Below are 18891 nucleotides of genomic sequence, written 5' to 3'. Positions count from 1 at the left end.
TGACCTAGGTTAACCGCCAGTCTCCATCAATCTGGGCCAGTTGGTTCAGAAATGGCTGCCAAATCTTATAGAAAACCTTAAGTTTGTTCAATAAGCCATATCTGAGTCTGTAATGTATACTATTAATGTATCTATTGTATAATATCTATTAATGTAATACACCTGTGAGTTCTAAAAACCAATCCGTTAAAGTGGGCACAGTTTCTGATTTCCACAGTCTTAAGATCAGCCTCTTAGCAATTACCGCTCCATACATAAGGGTCTTCTGTACAGAGAGGCTTTGGTTCAGTAGGGGCAGGGAATATCCAAACAGCACTATGTTGGGATCAGGTTTAAATTCAGTCTCATACATTTCAGAAAACCACTTGAATATTTCACTCCAAAGATTATACAGATTTGGACATGTCCAGAAAAGGTGGGCAAGAGAGCCCTCAGCAGACTTACTTGGATCACATAAGGGAGAGACAGTAGGGTAGAGTCTGTGTAACTTAGTTTTTGAATAATGAAGCCTATGCGTTACCTTGAATTGAATTAACTGATGTCTGACATTCACAGAGCAAGACTGAATTCTTCTGAGACTCTCCCTCCAAACAGTATCATCGATCTGTAACCCCAATTCCTCCTCACATGCCATCTTAATAGATTGTGTGTCAGAATTAGTATGTTCAGAAAATATCTTAACAAAATCGGAAATCAAATTTTTTGAGGCTGGTGGGCCCAACAAAAGCGACTAGCACCTTTTTTCCTCAGGAATAGGGTCAAAGTACTTAACATTTTTGATAGCATTTTTTATTTGTTGCATGACTGGCCACATTAAAAATATTGCAATATTATATTGTAATATTATTTTGCCATCTCTAGTCTGAAAGGATGTGCGGCTCTCGAGAAGCCATTACTGAGAAAAGTGAAAAATCTGACCTAGAGCACTGGACATCTAAAATTTTACAGATGGTTTTGCAGGATAATGAGTTTCAATTTGTAATTGTAATTATTTGGGTGTGAGACTGAAGTTTATTGTTGATTGTTATTTATTCCTCACAGAGTTCAATAAGATCTGCTTGGCTTGGAAGACTGAGAGCTGGCTGTGGTTCCGAATATTCCTCACTGACATGATTATGTATCAGGTATAGTCTTGTTAGCAGTTAAGTGAATGGGTGGTTAGTTGATAGTATAATGGTCAACATAGTGTGTGTTGTGTAAAACTGCGAATTTTCAGTTTACACCTTGCAAAATAGATGAGAGATGAGTACAGTGCCACCTCTCTTTTATGTATATATTTTTAGATAAGTCAGGAAGAATATAGAAAATACAGGAAAATTTAAAACATAATGCTTTTTAAGTTAAAATTAAAGCAAAAGTTTGCCTAGCAAATTGGAGTGACATTTTCCATTGAAATGAATAGAATTATGCAGTTTTTCTCACAAAAAGCTAGTGTGACTGGATCTTAAGATATAAATATTATAAATATATCATTTTTGTTGTTAAAATGCTTTCTTTTTCATAATTGGTCACATTTGACTGCTTAATTCTATTTTTTTAACCTCTGGTATGAAAACTGAGGAACTTATTGGTCTGTAGTGATATAAAATGTTGAAATTGACTTTACATATATTTGGATTGCCATTACAGAGAAGTACACTGTGTATTTCTGTATAGTTACAAATGCAGTGAAATGAATGTCACCTTAACATTTTGCTTTTCCAGAGTAGAATAAATACATAATCAGATGTTGGCTTGAATTATATCTCAGTCTGTCATATCTTCTGTCCAATGCTGGTGATTTTAAGCAATTTTTAAGCAATCATCTGCCGATACTGATATGATTCCCATGTCACTGTGCATTCCTAATTTGTTTGATGTGTATGTGTTTCAGGGTCAGTACAGAAAAGCCCTGTCTAGTCTGGTACAGATGTCAGCCCTGCAGCCCCAGCAGAGCCAGAACTCACTCACTGCTGCATCCAACCTGGAGATGCACCGAGCTTTGATACAGCAAGCATCCTGCCACTATGCACTGGGGGAGCACAGGGTAAAAACGTAGCACCCAACGTCTCTTTGCTGCATAGAGTCGTGTGCAGAAGTTTGAATACCTTTTTGTTTTACATTGATTAAATGAAAAAAGTTAACACATCCTCCATAGAGAGTAAACCTAAATATACCATTTTTATTTTTTCACATGTTAAATTTAGCAAATAAACAGTAATTGTGCAAATGTACAAACAGTGTAAAATGTGCAGAAGTGTGTTCTCATAGAAAATCGGTCAAATGTCATTTGACCAGTAGTGCCCACACTTATGCATGCGACTGTGATTCAGCATTTTTTTAGAATGTTAAAATTAATAATATTCTATGAAGTATGCACCGACTTTTCTGCTTTTTTTCAACATGTAATTAAAAATGTGTATATTTAGGGCAGTTTTTGTAATCATACCAAAATATGTAAAGTTAGATTTCTGGTGGTAGTTAAGAGTTACTGCAGTAGCAGACCCCAGTGCAGTAAAAACTCTGGTTCTTTTATTGCTTTATTTCATGCAAGCAATAGCAAGACATTCCACATTTTTGTACCTGTAGCATAGACTGTAGAAACATGGCTGTTGAGCTGCACTGGTTGAATATTTGGTGCTGCAGATATTATGCCTATAAAAAGCTTTCTGTATAGTATGGTGTACATTTTAGTATATCCTCAAAGCACATCGTCAGCTTCCTGAAATCAGAAAATCAGATTTTAGTTTAGTTTTTCTTAAAACACTGACGTTTATCAGCTCTCATGCCATTAGGCTAAGCTGATTGGTACAGACAACATGGCATTTGACATAGAGGTGGGCAAGCTGATGATATTTTATTGCTATCCTAATAATGTTTTTCAATATAAACAATATTCTGTACTGAACATTAACAATACAGTTGATATCAAGCAGGCTTGAAGAACATTGACCAACTGCATGTTTTATTGTAAAGAGAGCATTAACATAATTAGACCTGATTAACTGGAATTAGTGCAGATCAGCATGTGAAACATTGGATAAGTGGATCACTATACTAAGAGTATTTAATGCCTGTTTTTAAAAAATATCTCTAAACATTGTGTTTAGTGAAAAAGAAGATTTTGGATGGTAAAGTTTGTGACATTCGCAATTTCATAGTTTATTACTAGATTAATTACTCTTTTGTCATCATATTTAGGTTTACAATATACTGCAACTGTAACTTTTACTAAACAGTGCTATTATTATGGCCTTTTATTTGACAAAGAATAACCTTCCATGTGCACTCTGAGTGGAAGGTTATCACTGTGTTTGCTTCCAGGGCTGCTTCAGTGCTAGGGACTGCTCCTGCATCAATGACATGTTTGGAAAGATGTCCTTGTTAAAAATAATAATACCAACCTACAACCCCAATTCCAATGAAGTTGGGATGTTGTGTAAAACATAAATAAAAACAGAATACGATAATTTGCAAATCCTTTTCAACCTATGTTCAATTGAATACACTACAAAGACAAGATATTTAATGTTCAAAAGGATAAACTTTATTGTTTTTTGCAAATATTCACTCATTTTGAATTTGATGCCTGCAACACGTTCCAAAGAAGTTGGGACAGGGGCAACAAAAGACTGGGAAAGTTGAGGACTTTCCACAGGTGAGCAGGTTAATTGGAAACATTTGAGTGTCATGATTGGGTATAAAGAGAGCATCCCTGAAAGGCTCAGTCGTTCACAAGCAAGGATGGGGCGAGGTTCACCACTTTGTGAACAACATTGTTGAGAACAATGTTTCTCAATGTGAAATTGAAAGGAATTTAGGGATTTCATCATCTACAGTCCATAATATCATCAAAAGATTCAGCGAATCTGGAGAAATCTCCGCAAGTAAGCGGCAAGGCAGAAAACCAACACTGAGTGCCCGTAACCTTCGATCCCTCAGGCGGCACTGCAATAAAAACCGATATCATTCTGTAATGGATATTACCACATGGGCTCAGGAACACTTCAGAAAACCATTGTCAGTGAACACAGTTCGTAGAAAGGTACATACAGGTTTTGGAGCAATATATGCTGCCATCTAAGCAACGACTTTTTCAGGGACGTCCTGCTTATTTCAGCAAGACAATGTCAAGCCACATTCTGCACGTGTTACAACAGCGTGGCTTCATAGTAAAAGAGTGCGGGTTCTAGACTGGCCTGCCTGCAGTCCAGACCTGTCTCCCATTGAAAATGTGTGGAACATTATGAAGCGCAAAATACGACCACGGAGACCCCGGACTGTTGAGCAACTGAAGTTGTACATCAAACAAGAATGGGAAAGAATTCCACCTTCAAAGCTTCAACAATTAGTGTCCTCAGTTCCCAAACGCTTATTGAGTGTTGTTAAAAGGAAAGGTGATGTAACAGAGTGGTAAACATTCCCCTGTCCCAAATTCTCTGGAACGTGTTGCAGGCATCAAATTCAAAATGAGTGAATATTTGCAAAAAACAATAAAGTTTGTTTGAACATTAAATATATTGTCTTTGTAGTGTATTCAAGTGAATATAATTTGAAAAGGATTTGCAAATCATTGCATTCTGTTTTTATTTATGTTTTACACAACATCCCAACTTCATTGGAATTGGGGTTGTAATGTAACTGTTTAGTCACATGCCTAAATCAAATCGTAATGAAATTTGCAAGATGGCTTTGGATTTCTGTGCTGTGTTTGTGTTTATGGTGTTAATCACATTCCTTAGCTGGCTTGTGAGAAGCTGTTGGAGGTTGTCAGTGGCCTGGTGCCTCAGAACCAAGAACCAACGAAGTCCAGTGAAGAGCAGGGCAGAGTCAGGAACAAGCCCAGGAAAGGTATGTCTTTCTGGGCTTACCAGAAGAGGAGTTCACTTTATTTCCATGGATTGTCTTAACCACTATAAATTACATGTCTCCAATAGTCTCAGCATGCGAGACTAGGTTTATGTTAAAATCACAAAAAATTTCTCTTAGAAACAATTCTGCCAGACCTCGCTACAGGGGACTGCTTTGTGAACTTGCCACCTTTTTTAAAGCTCGAGTTTTCAGCCTGTTTGTTTTGACTGCTACGTGGTCATAGCAGAGAGCAAAATGTGCAAAACTGGAGAGATGGCATCCAGTCCTCACTAGCAACAACAAATGTTTCGTTCATTTGTAAAAATAACACAAGTATGCCATTTTTCTGACATTGTGTGAAATTTCTATTCATTTGCTGAATTTGACATATTTCAAAGATGCAAAAAAAATGTTAAATTTAGCAAATAAACTGTATATGTGGATTCAGGTGTGCAGAACTGTGTTCCCTGTAGAGAATGTGTACTTTAGAAATTAGAAAATCAGCAAAACTTGTCATTTGACCAAGGTGTGCCCAAAATTTTGCACACAGTCGTTTGCCTGTTTATGATTTCACATCGCTACCACTTGCTAGCAATCGTGAACAGTCAAGCACTTAAAAAAGGCATTTCTATGATGTTTCTGATGTCACAGTGGTGTTCTTGCTAACCATAGTGAACAATCATATTTTTGTAATTCCAGTGACATTTAGTCCTTAATAATAAAAGTGAAGTCAAAGTTTAAAGGCCAGACAAACATTGCAAACGTTACAACGATCATGTTTGTCCGGTCGCTGTGCTCCGGTCCTTCTGAACCTCCTTTCATGTGGTTTTGAGATCTGTGACATCAGCGCTCTAAGAATTCTGTCTTTACCTTATTTCTAGGCAATGACCTGAGGCTTGTTCCCTGCACCAGCAAAGACATCCTGCCCTTCTGTTTGCAGCTGATGTTGGCCTGCTTCAAGGTGCGTGTACATCAACACTGGGCTCATCATATAGGGCTGAGCTCTAATTTCATTTCAGCCGCTTGTTTGTGAGCACTTTCACATGTACCTGTTACATTTAGGACATTCGGGAAGCCGATTCCGTCTTAAAGTCCCTGACCTAAATTATTGTGAAGACATGTGAAGCAATAACTTTAGGGGTCTGGAACTTTTAACTAATATCATGACTAATATCCTGAAGCTAATGTCATTTGCACCATATTCATTCATAATAAGCCAGTTATTAGAAAAGATGCTAGTTTTGAAGTTACCCATTAATAACTTTTTAATTTTTTTTATACAAAATTATCCAAAAAAATTTAATGTAAAGGACTACATGTATTTTCAAACTCGACAAAATGGAGATACGAGGTTTTGTTCCCGACAACAGCGATATGCTCCTGTCCTAGCTTTTTTGGAACATGTTGCAGACATAAGATTTAGAATGCGTGTATATTTACAAAGGGGAAAAAAAGCAAGTGCCTAAGATGAAACAAATATTACTTTTACAAATAGAACTTAAATCGAATTTACTAATTTCACTCCTTTCTGTTTTTATTAGTATTTAACTTAATGTCCCAACATTTTTGGAACTGGGTTTGCGTGTGTAAGTGACACCAATACTAAATACCGTTTCATAGAGCACCTCAAAGTGCGCTAGATGGCGCTGTAATGTCATTTAAAATGCCTGCATTCACTCTGGTGAGAAAGGCGACCATTAATCAAAGATTACAGCTTTATTACAGTACAATACATGTTGTATTTGATATGTCAAAAGACCCATAAACATACATTGTAATCTTATTGGACATTCAAAACCAATACCATAGAACCGCAGGCGTTAATGAGTAGGGTGTGTCTGTCCACATACTTTTGGCCACATAGTGTGTGTGAATCGAAACTTGGATACTCTTGAAGTTGATAAATATGCCTTCTGGTTTGGTCCCAAGTTTCCAATTGATTCTCATTCATATACAGATACATACATTGTAGTAAAATGTTATTTGCTAGTGGTTTGAAATGGCCATTGTCCTGCTCTGTGTAAATCGAGGGCTTTTTATTGTAGCACAATCAACACCACCAGACACTTTCTACACACCTTTAACATATCTTTTACTCATTTTCCTCTCATCCTCTCTTAGTTGCGGGCATTCGCAGATGGTGGCAGGGATGACCTAGCCCTGGGTCATGTGATTGTTCTCCTGCAGCATGATTGGCCACAGGGAGAGGCTCTTTTCCTGAAGGCAGTGGACAAAATTTGTGACCATGGGAGCTTTCAGTATGAGAACTTCTTCAACTATGTCACCAGTATCCTTTAAAGATGGTGAACCCTGAAGTTTATGGTCAGGTTTAGTAGGCATTGCTACAGGACTACGCAGGGCAGTAGAGAAATTCCAAACATAATAACACATCTAGTGTCCGTGTGACAGCTTTTGTGGCTGAGTGGAGATGCTGCCAGTGTTATCTTTTATTTATAGTATTATGCAAAAGTGTGAGACCACCAAACAACCAAAAATATAAGCTATACATTTTTCAGGGGATATTTTTGAGAAGATCCGATATACAGTGATCCACTTGCATAATGAAGGAGAAAGTCAAAGTAAGATAAGTTAAATGTAAGCATTTCCAAAACTGGAGGTTTATTAAAAGTGATTAAAAGTTTAGAGATGCGTAAGACCCTTGTAGACCACCAAAACTGTCCCTTTCAGATAAAGAGTACTTTGATGTGTTCCTCTTACTTTAGATCTGAAAAAATCCACAGGTGTTTCTATCCATCCTTCCCATGTAAGAAGACAACTCGGTGCTATGGATCTGAGAGGATGTGTAGCTGTCAAGAAGCACTTACTGATTCAAACAAAGAATCTGCTGGTGTTCCCAGAACTATACACTGACCACTTCAGAGTCCAGACCTCAACATCATTATTGTGCTATTACTTGGTGGTTGAGGCTAATTTTCTATTAAACGTTTTAATAAAATAAAATAAAATGAGAAATTTTATTTTAAAATAAAAGAAATGAGAGGAGGCGTTTGTGTGAGGATTTGTGTTGTGTGTGTGGAAGTAAATTAGATTTATTAGTTTTATTTTTCATTGACCTTTTTTCTCCTGCAGGACAATACATGAAAAAAGAGCTCTTCTGATTCCATTACTTATAAGCCTACTATGTGCTAAGAGGGCCCTTAACCAGTAACCCAGACATCGATATGTTGGAAGAGTTTGCATACCTCCGTACAACAGAAGGGGGACGGGTCCAACTGGAGTTGTTGCCCAATCAAGGCATGCTCATTAAGTGAGTCCTTTCTTTTTCATCTACCTTAGTTAACAGGTATTGATGGAGAAAAGAACGACAGATGACGGTTCTGATTTTTTCTTTTTTTTTTAACCTATTATTTTGCGTTCTTTTTGTTTTATTTTGGACATGAAAACTCTCAGCTATATATATTTCCAAAGGGAAGAATAAGTTTACAGTCCTTTCTTTCTGTTGGTCTTTCTTTCCTCACCCTACTGTGGTTAGGTGGCTTAATCATCTAAAGATTTCCATCCTGATGTGTGATCGGCTTATCTAGCATCTAATGACACCTCACCTATTTGTGGAACTAGTGCCAGGGGTGCATTCAAGACAGTAGTGCTAGGAATGATTTTATATAGGAATTATATTATTTTTATAATACGAAGAATAACAAAATTTGACAGTCCGTTAATGGGGAAAAAAGTTGAGAAAGTTCTAGAACTTGGTTCCACATATTTGCTTTCACCATTAAAATGATATGGTACTTCAGAGATGCTCCTCTAGGTGGCAGTAGTGAGAACCACTGTTAAAGGGACACTCCGGCCAAAATGAAAAATGTAACCATTGCTACATCCGTTTTAAATGTTCTTGCATCCTACAGTGGTGATGCAGTAGCGTTCAGATTGAGATTTTCCAGTTGAAAGACTCCTGAAACCCCCTTCTGATGACATATTTCGAAGGTGGGAGGGAACCTTTGAAAAACTACAGCTGCTTTCAGGTGGATTTTTATGGGCATTTTTTTTATTTTTACTTAATTATTTTATTTATTATTTAATGCTAAGCCAAATATCTTATTGCAGCTATATAGCTGTACCACCTCTCTCCAAATCAGTATTACAGTGGAGAGAATGGATGACTCGAACAACAGAATTGACTCAGATGAGCAGGATAAGCTAAAAGCTAAAGTTAGCAAGGTAGCAAGCTATCTAAATACCTCTGTTTGGCTCCTTTTCTCTGAATAAAAAGGGTAAAAAATTGTCCATGTTGTGCAGAATAAAGATAGAATTGCTGGTTGCAATTTTGTTTGACGACTGAGGTATAAGTTGCACTAATGCTAGCATGACTGTATTTATATAGCGTATAATATAGCATAGTGGGTAATACCTCTGCCTTCCACGCTATAGGCTGGGGTTCAATCCCTGCCTGGGTAAACACCCTACATTATACCAGTAAGAGACCTTGGGCAAGACTCCTAACACTACTTTTGTCCACCTGCGTAAAAATGATCAAATTGTAAGTCGCTCTGGATAAGAACGTCTGCCAAATGCCATAAATGTAAAATGTAAAAAATATATATCTTGGTGGCTAGCAGTCAGGATTGGTTGACACCTCAGGGACTACCACTGATAGCATGATATACATTATATGCACAAAATTATTGGAACACCCACACATTACACCTACATGAGCTTTTGTGACGTCCCATTTTAAATCCATATTTCCCGCGTTTATATGGAGATGGACCCCCTTTACAGCTATAACATCTTCTGGGAAGCCTTACACAAGATTTTGGAGTGTGGGAACTTTTGTCCATTTGTGCAGAAGAGCATTAGTGTGGTTAGACACTGATGTTAGATAGGAGGGTCTGGCTCACAGTCTCCGTTCTAGTTCATCCCAAAGGTGCTAGATGGTGTTGAGGTCAGGTCTCTCCACAGGCCGGTCAGGTTCTTCCACTAGCCATGCCTTTATGGAATTTGCTTTGTGCACTGGGGCTCAGTCATGCTGGAACAGAAATGATCTTTCCCCAAACTGTTCCCACAAAGTTGGAAGTGTACAATTGTCCAAAATGTCTTTGTCTGCTGAAGGATTAAGATTTCCTTTCACTGGAACTAAGGGGCCTGAAAAACAACCCCTTAGCATTATCCCTCTTCCACCAAACTTTACAGTTGCCACAATGTAGTCAGGCAGGTAATATTCTCCTGGCATCCCCCAAACCTAGACTCGTCCATCAGACTGCCAGATAGAGAAGCCTAATTAGTCACTCCACAGATTATGTTTTCATAGCTCCAGAGTCCAGTTGCTTTACACCACTCTGTCTGATGCTTGCCATTATGCTCTGTGATGTAAGGCTTGCATGCAGCTGCTCAGCTATGGAAACCTATATCATGAAGCTCTCAGCACACAGTTTTTGTGCTGATGTTACTGAGTCAGCAGAGTGTTGGTGACTTTTATACAGTATGCACTGTACTCAGCACTCGCTGACCCGCTGTAACTGTACATGGTCTGACACTTCCTGGCTGTTGCTGTGGTACCCTAAATACTTCCACTTTTCAGTAATACCACTCACGATTGTACAATATGTAGGAAGCAAGACATTTTATGAACTGACATGTTACAACAGTGGAATCCTATTACAGTACCACACTCAATTTGGGTGAACTCTTTAAAACAACCCATTTTTTCACAAATGTGTGGGAAGTCAGACTGAATGGCTAGGTGCTTGATTTTATACACCTGTGGCAATGAGATTGAATGAAACGCCAGAATTCAGTGATTAGAAGTGTCCCAACACCTCTTACAATGCTACGCTACAGAAAATGGCATAACATTACAAATTACACATTAAGGTATTTTTTAGGCCCGAATGCCCCTTTAATGAATGATCATTATGGATGAAATTGGGTCATTATGGAGTGTTTTAAAACAGTTTATTTTCACTGCTTGTTTAGTATGTGTGAAACGGATTAGTTGGTAGCTTTGTGCAATCACAGTGCAGTGCGTTCAAAGTCTTGAATATAGCCTGGTTCTTGGGGTGCTGATGAACTGGTGTTTGCTGTCCGTAGGAACCCCAGCCCCGCCCTGGGGGTGGAGTTAAATACCCTGCTGCTTCCAGGGGCTCAGAAGGCTGACAGGTACCCCACCCCCATCACCCAAAACCCTCCCACAACCTCGCCTTTGGCTCCTCCTATACTCCCATTCCTCAGCCTGCTCATCCGGTGTAACATGTCCCTGTATTTTGAAATGATTTCCCCTGATTTACGTTGTTCTTTATTTTCCAGGTCTTCTTTAAGTTTGGTTTTCATTTCATCCGTGTTTTTGGTTTTGATCCATGGCATCGGTTCAGTTTTTTTTTTCCAATTAATTTCTTTATTTTATAGTTTGTGTGAAAATTTGAAGCGAGGGCTCTTTAGTTCAGTACAGGGCTGGCCAGAGTGAGTTACATACTTAAGTATTCAGATGCTACATTGGTGTTGGGTTCTCTGTTCAGCAAGGATGCCTGAGAATTCATGTGCAAAATTTTAATTATGTGATAAATGTATATGGAAAAAAAATACTTACACCAAAGTGTGAGTGTGATTGTAAAACCAGAGAGCTCGGAGAAATTAAACATTTTCCTCAGGTAAGTTTTATCATAACCTCTAAACTAGTATCTCACAAATTGGAGCACAAAATGCGATGTGCAAATAGTGCAAACCATGCTAATGATATCCCGTCTAGCTGAATGGCAGAAGGGATGTTTGTCACGTTTCACATGAAAAACGTTCTGTTCATTGCATCTGAAGCAGCTCACTTTATTTTCAAGGCAACAGGCCTAAAGAAAGCTTCTTATCTGGGTCAGCTGCATCTGTCATGGTCATGACAAAAGACTAATATTTTCTGAGTTCCAGCAAATTCCAGTGTCTGATGGTCAGAGATAATACAAGTGTATGGCACACATGTATGATACATATGATTTGACAAATTTGATTAAGTTGGCCTCTTTGTCGAATGTCCTGTTCCACCTTAAATGGGGGACCAGGTACATTCATTCACATAGGCATATGTATATATTGTCCAGTTTTGCTTTTACAGTGTTGTACAATAAAATATTTCTGATTTACTTTGGTTGTTAAAAAGTTTCTTATTAAAAAGAGAAAGGGCATCCAGAATAATAGGCCACTGTTAACCTACAAAAATAGGTTTACTAAAGCATCTGAAATGGTCATTTTATGTCAGCTTTTCATTTAATTAAGTAAAGATCATTCTATCTGCCCTATGTGTCCATTGTCTTAGCTCCACTTACCCTATAGGTGCACTTTGTGGTAGAACAATTACTGTAGTTCACCGGTTACCCTGTTCTTCAATAGTTCGGACTCCCACAGGACCACCACAGAGCAGGTATTGTTTGGGTAGTTGATTATTCTCAGCACTGTAGTGACACTGATGCAGTGATGACATGTAGACATGTTTTTAATCACTGTGTCCACTCACTGTCCATTCTATTAGACACACCAACCTTGTCAGTCCACCTTGTAGATGTTAAATCAGAGATTGTAGCTCATCTGTTGCCGCACAGTTTGTGTTGGTTGTCCTCTAGTCCTTCATGAGTGGTCACAAGATGCTGACCACAAGACGTTGGATGGATATTTTTGGTTGGTGGACTATTCTCAGTTTAAAACTTCAGTTTGATCCACTCATACCAGCGCAACACACACAAACACACCAACATCACGTCAGTATCACTGCAGTGCTAAGAATGATCCACCACCCAAATGATACCTGCTCTGTGGGGGTCCTGGCCCTTGAAGAACAGGGTAAAAGGGGGCTAACAAAGCCTTAGAACCCCAAACCAGGACAGTTTGAATGGCTGTCTTCTAGACTCTTTAAGTCAGAAAAGGTTTAACAGTTTTAGCATTGAATTCAACATGAGAGAAAATCCAACTTCTTCATCTTAATTTGCCACAAAATGAACATTAAAATTCAGGCCACAGACACTCTGGTTTAACACTTGCTGAAAATATAGCTGAACTGTTTTGATAGACTGTCCATACAAAAATACAGAAAAAGTACATTTTTAACAAATATGGCTAAATTAGTAGCCTAGAATCTGCTGAAAATAACAACATATTGCTAGGGCCACTCTTAAGTCACTCTAGCCAGTGACCATTTAGGGTGCAGACCCAAAGCCACATTCCTCAGGGTGGAGAGATTTCAGTTGTCCCACTGTCTTGCAGTCTGTGTCCTCAAAGGCCAAGTCACTTCCAGCGGTGGTCGTCCTCGCATTCATAGCAATGCATCAATAATGAGCTTTTATGGAAGATTTGGATTTCTTTACAGCCTAATTGGCCAGTGGCCGCTTTCTTATGACAGTTTCTATTAGCCTTTTTTACATCCATTCGATACAATTGTTGCAGCCCCATTCAACTGAAGTATGAGTGCACTTGCCTGCCTCATGTTATTTACGTCATAAAATTCACACAAATCTATCTAAATAAAACAATAAATTGTCTCATTTGTTGCCAGTTTTGATCTGAGCCGATTCCAGCTGTGGTTCCCTAGTTAATTGTCAGACTTTTAATTTTAGTTTTAAAGGGTGAGTTCAAGATACAAGTACAGTAAAATAGTGTTCAGGCCAGCCCTAGTTCAGTATCATGATCAGTGTATCTGGTTTTCTTTGTGCCGAGGTTTGCGACATCTGTGTATTTATCTGTTTATTTATTTATTTATTTTACACATTGTGTGTTGATTTTTCTGTCCTGTTGATTCTGTCAGATGAATGTCAGATGACAAAGTACATTTTGATTGTGTATGTGTGTCTGTGTGTCTGCCAGATTGTGGTTTTCTATTGGTTTGAATGAGGAGGTGTTGCTAAAGTGGTTTCAGAACTTATGAGTCATGGCATCAGAAAAAAAATAACCTTCCAAGTTATGTCTTAGTGTTAAAATAAAGAAAGACAAGATTCATCACATGCTTTTGTCTCATCTTTGTTTACGAAACATACACACTATAACATATTTTGTCTCCACTCTTTCAGGCATCACACAGTGACCCGTGGCATCACCAAAGGCGTGAAGGAAGATTTTCGTCTGGCAATGGAACGCCAAGTGTCCCGCTGCGGAGAAAACCTGCTCAGTGTGCTACATCGCTTCTGCATCAACGAGAAGATCATACTTGTCCAGTCCTTACCTTGACCCTTGGCCCATAGCAGCTGCTCTTTGCCCTAAAGGTCATGAAATCTTTTTAACAGGACTACTGGTCCCTCTTTATATAAGGTGTCCCTAATAACAGTCTGTTCACCTACTAATGAATGTGACTATATGGGCTTCAGTACAGATTATATTGTGCATGCTTTAAATAAAAAAATTTTTAAAAAGTTTTCACACAGCACTTCCAGTTTTGACTCTCGTAATGGTTTTGAATGGTTTAAATTTAAAAGTGACAGTCACTATCGTGTTTCTGAAGCATTTCTGAGTTGATTTCTTGATTTTGTGAACAAGGGACATCAAGTACTAAAGCGAAGGTTAATGTAGAATACAGCTCCTGAGCTTATATTTGTTGAACAGTAGATATTTGGGTTGATAATGCCTGATATCTTGAAGACATATGGTTTAGTAGTAATCAAAATATAACATTTAATTTGGTTTACTATGTAGGCTGAGACAATGTACTCATTATGGTTAAATAGATCTTTTTATTATGTACACCTTAAATAAAGTTGGACTCCGAAACACTTGGAGATACGAACAGCAAATGCTGTATCTACCAAAAAAAATTTTTTAGAGGGTCTGTGACTTTGATACATTAGAATTGTTGCATATTTTTGTTATTGTATACCTCATGAATTGGAGTTTAAGACTTTCTTTGTTATATAATTCTATGTTTGTAAACAAACAGTAATAAACTTGATGTTTTTGTATTTGTGAAAAGCACAGTTTTTTTTACTGACTTCTCTAACACTTAAAAAATTCTGCAACTAATCTGTAATGTGTGCTGGTTTTAGATGCCTTCAACTTTCACTCTCTCTGTTAATCTTTTCTCTCCTTTCTTCTGCAGTTTTATTCTCCTTCTCTCTCAAGAGGAGTAGGTAGATCTGCCTGCAGCACTGCCCTCAGGTTTGCCCAGAACATTCTATGTTTGGCCTTGTCTTGTGGCCATTCTAAGTAAGTGCGTCTGGCCATCATTGCCTTCAGGTGGTGGTATTTGGAGGGAATTACATAAGGGGGCAGTGGCTCTAGCAAAATGAGGACAATGTTGTCCATCCCTCTTGTTAGCCTCTGGTGGCTAGCGAAGTATAGCTCATAGTGACACCAGTCACTCTGGACAAAGTGGGAGGACAGAACGAAGATGCAGCATCTGCTTTGTTCAATGCAACGGAGGATGTTGTGCACAATTGTCTTTCCTGGAATGAAGTCCCGCTCATGGTGGCATATTCGCAGTCCATTTCGGATAGTTGCTGAGTCTTCGCCCTCCAGCTTGGGCAAGAGTTGACTTTTTACCCAGTCAGAGTTCCGTTGGCTATAGGAAATGAAGGCATGATAATACACCCCTTGTAACTCCTCTGGTCGTTGCTGGATAATTCGTGCACGATGTTTTGTACGAGTCCATTTCCAGATCATTCCCAGGTACCATGGAACATCCAGTTGACGGCACAGCATTCCCACAACAATGATTACCATGAATGCTGGGACTAAAATGGTGGCTGCCAATAGTCCAGCATTGCAGGTGATCTCAGGCAGACTGAAGTTTTGAAGTTTTGCATGTCTCCAGTATTCCGGGTAACTGCAGCGATACCCTTCTGGCCAGTGAGCCAAAGCAATCTTGCGGTTCTTCCAAGCTTTTGGTCCAGCCAGTGTGCCTTTGCTGTCAATGAGGGTGGTGAAGTCTCGCAAAGGGCAGGTACAGATGTATGGGTTATGGCTTATGTCAAGGGCAGTCAGATGTGGACAGGTCTTGAGAGCACCTGGTGAGGGAACATGAAGAGAGTTCCCACGCATCACAAACTTCTGCAGGTTTGGGTACCCCAGACAGTTGGACAGATCCAGGAGACGATTAGATGAAAGATCTAGAGTTCTGAGAAAGTCCAGACTAGATATGTTTGCAGGAATTGCAGTGATCTGGTTGTTCTGGAGGTTAAGGATTGCTATAGTACTTGGCAAACACTTAAACACGTTCTGGTCAAATCTGTTTGAAGATAAATCCATGTGGTTGACTTTAGAAGGCCAAGTGCAGCATCCCTGGTCCACTTCATAGGTCAGTGAGTTCTGGCTGAAGTCCACATATCTGAGAGAGCTCATAAGCTTAACTCGTGAAGTAAGTGGCAACAAATGTCTGAGGTTATTGCCCTTCAGGACAAGCATCTCCAGATTGGTCAAGGTATCACATTCCTCATGCAGACCTTTAGAGAAGACTTTTTCAGTCAGGGCACAGTCAGACAAGTCAAGTGTCTGTATCATACTAACAGCCGCTGGACAGGTCATATGGACTATTGGTGACTGAGTAAGAGTTAGATTCTTTACAGGCATGTTAATAAAGAAATCATAAAGTACTTTCTGTTGAAAGATGAAGACAGTCACTAATGACTGCCTGACACTGAAGGAATCTAAGAAGTAGTTCTGTAGCACAGATTTTCCTCCATTCATAGCAGTTAGAGTAAGGTTGGACACACTGAACTGGCGTATTGGGGACATTAAAACACTGTTGACAAAGGCTGTCATGACAATCCAGGAGCTCCGAACAGCACATAAATGTAAGTGCTCTGCTTGAATGGTTGCTCTCTGCATCACCAGGTCTCTGAGGAAGTCCTCTGGATCATATAACCAGCTGAGCTCTACTTCTTTAAAGGATGCTAGGGCGTCAATTATTATTTGGTGGTCGGTGGGTGTGTTTGACATTACAATAGAAACCTTTTCTGCTTTCAGACCTGTGAGGCTTCCCTTTTCATAGTGTGCTACATTCTGGGCCTGGATAAAGAGAGTCTGGAGAAAGAGATCAGAAATGCTAGCAAAGTCATCATTCTGAATAGTGTCAGCACTCAGGCCAAGCCACTGAAGGTTTGTAAGTTTGGAGAACTCTGTCCCAAGTGCCATAACTCCAAACTTGTTGGATGACAGGTCCAAGTACTGTAGGCTTTGTGCATGATGTAGATACTCCTGGTTGGACAAGTTTTGGAGTCTGTTGTAGGACAGGTCTAGTTTTTCCAGAACGGGAGTGGAGACAAATGTATCCATATGTATATCCACAAGCATATTCTTGGAGAGGTTGAGGAAACTGAGGCTGGGTGTTTTGATGAAGTCATGATTCCACAGGGTCTGAATCTGATTTTGAGAGAGATCCACACCATGAGCAGAAGATGGGAGATCAGAAGGAACAGTAGAGAGGTTTCTGGAAGAGTAATTGAGAATAACTGTCTCCATGGCCAAGGCAGAAGTCAGGAAGAATACCAGGAGTACGCCCAGTGGTCGAACAGGGTACCCTAGAGCCTTCATTACTCTAGTTGAACACTGTCTGTGAATGACACAAAGAGACATTTTGAGTAAAATTGTAACTTTGGGACATATAGAACAGATCACTGTTGTTTTTCTGTTACCTTTACATATGTTTTGTGTGTGTGAAATCGTTGGTACACTGTTAGAAATAAGGGCACTGTACAGGTAGATTGTTCTCTTGCAAGTACAAGTATAAGTAAATATACCTTCAGGTTACAACATAATCTGGAAGATAGATCTGCAATTGAGTACCGTACATGAGGTTTAAAGGTACTTTACATTCACTTTCCCAAGTCATGAAAGAGGTTGTCATAACGGAATATGTCCAGTAATATAACAGTGTCGTGTTACCGGTGATTGTAATGACGTGCAATAATGTTTGATGTTTTGTTGGCTAACTAGAGGACACCTAGGATAAGTTAGCAAATGACATCTGTCATGACATGATTATGGCATGGTTATGCCACTGCTATGTGGCAGGGTTCAAGTAAATAACCTTAAACATTTTGCACTTTTTTACCAAAACACATTTGCAGATAAGAACTTCTGTTTAATTTGTCTGGACAATTTTCTAAAGCAATAACTGTTGATGGCATACATGGGAAGAGTAGCCTAAATCAACACTCAAGTAAATATAATGTTACTTCAGTAAAATAATGACTGAACTACCTTTACGAAAACAGCTTCAGTAGAAGTTCAAAAGCTCCAGATAAGAAAACTCTATAATTAACTAGTTCCCTATAGAACTTCCAGCATCCAACATCTATTAGCACAGAGGTAGAAGGTGCTCCTCTTGGTCTAAAATAACTAGGATAAACTTCAACAGTCAGAGGTGTGACCAAGCACAAAGCAGTACAGAATTTCCACCAATGTAATATTAATAATAATAATAATAATTTTAGTGCCTTTCACAAACCCAAGGATGTTTTATATTGAGAGGCAAAATACCAACACAACATCAACCCCAGAACCTAAGATTAAGACTATATAAAACATACAAAAAAGAAAGGAAAATACACATAGATTAAAAATTGTACTTAAGTACATGTAACTGAGTAATGGAACTAGTTTTTACCCACCTCTGCTTACATCTCAATAAACTTTGTACATCTTATACTGACGATGAGGTCAAAGTACAGAGCGTCAAACCTTTGACAAATCACGACTTCTTGTTGGGTGTGAACCTCATGGTTACTTTGGTAATGTTTGGTGCAGTATTAAGCACAAACCTCATGTTTTTAAGCATAGTTAAAGATGATACCTACCTACTACAATTACACAAATAAAGCTGTATACTTCCTATGATCAGTTGATTGTGATGAATATTTCAACATCTACCTCAGAAATATAGAACACATTTTTTACAAATAATTACACAAGCTATCCGGTTTCATTACAGTTATTCAAATTTCATTTCCTTAAAGGAAGTTTGCTAACCGGCAAGGTTAATCAAAAAGACTGGATTCATTAAAAAGCTGTACACTTATCATTTAATGGCAGTCTACATACCAGTTTAGCGAAGAATCCCTTGTTTTTCTGTTATAATGAAAGTATCAGGTTGTTGTGTTATAGTTAAGACTGAGTAGAGCATCTCCGAACTCTCTTCCC

General features: G+C 38.7%; 2 protein-coding genes across 3 annotated transcripts in view; one reads left to right on the top strand and one right to left on the bottom strand.

The window, feature by feature from the left end:
* The window catches only part of ints10 (integrator complex subunit 10), a 26502-nt gene extending 11778 nt beyond the window's left edge, over positions 1-14724 (top strand). The window contains exons 11-18 of one of the 2 annotated variants that reach the window (XM_017709742.2): positions 1042-1124; positions 1874-2026; positions 4722-4830; positions 5712-5791; positions 6952-7117; positions 8005-8098; positions 10882-10950; positions 13833-14724. In XM_017709742.2, the coding sequence (XP_017565231.1) occupies positions 1042-1124; positions 1874-2026; positions 4722-4830; positions 5712-5791; positions 6952-7117; positions 8005-8098; positions 10882-10950; positions 13833-13989 (911 nt within the window). In that variant the 3' untranslated portion in view covers positions 13990-14724. The remainder of the gene's footprint in view (positions 1-1041; positions 1125-1873; positions 2027-4721; positions 4831-5711; positions 5792-6951; positions 7118-8004; positions 8099-10881; positions 10951-13832) is intronic. The other variant, XM_017709743.2, reaches the window with a different exon arrangement.
* tlr1 (toll-like receptor 1) lies at positions 14168-18891 on the bottom strand. Its single transcript, XM_017709741.2, has 2 exons — positions 18793-18891; positions 14168-17302 (listed from the first exon to the last, which is right to left on the bottom strand). The coding sequence occupies exon 2, from the start codon at positions 17281-17283 to the stop codon at positions 14854-14856; it is 2430 nt and encodes an 809-aa protein (XP_017565230.1). The 5' UTR covers positions 17284-17302; positions 18793-18891; the 3' UTR covers positions 14168-14853.

Source organism: Pygocentrus nattereri, chromosome 14 (assembly GCF_015220715.1).
Source record: "Pygocentrus nattereri isolate fPygNat1 chromosome 14, fPygNat1.pri, whole genome shotgun sequence".
Taxonomy (NCBI): Eukaryota; Metazoa; Chordata; class Actinopteri; order Characiformes; family Serrasalmidae; genus Pygocentrus; species Pygocentrus nattereri.
Note: the sequence above shows the minus strand (reverse complement) of the source record. Positions and strands in the feature narration are given on the sequence as shown.

Coding starts and splice junctions, on each gene's coding strand:
- tlr1 (XM_017709741.2), bottom strand. CDS start 17,283: ATGAAGGCTCTAGGGTACCCTGTTCGACCACTGGGCGTACTCCTGGTA.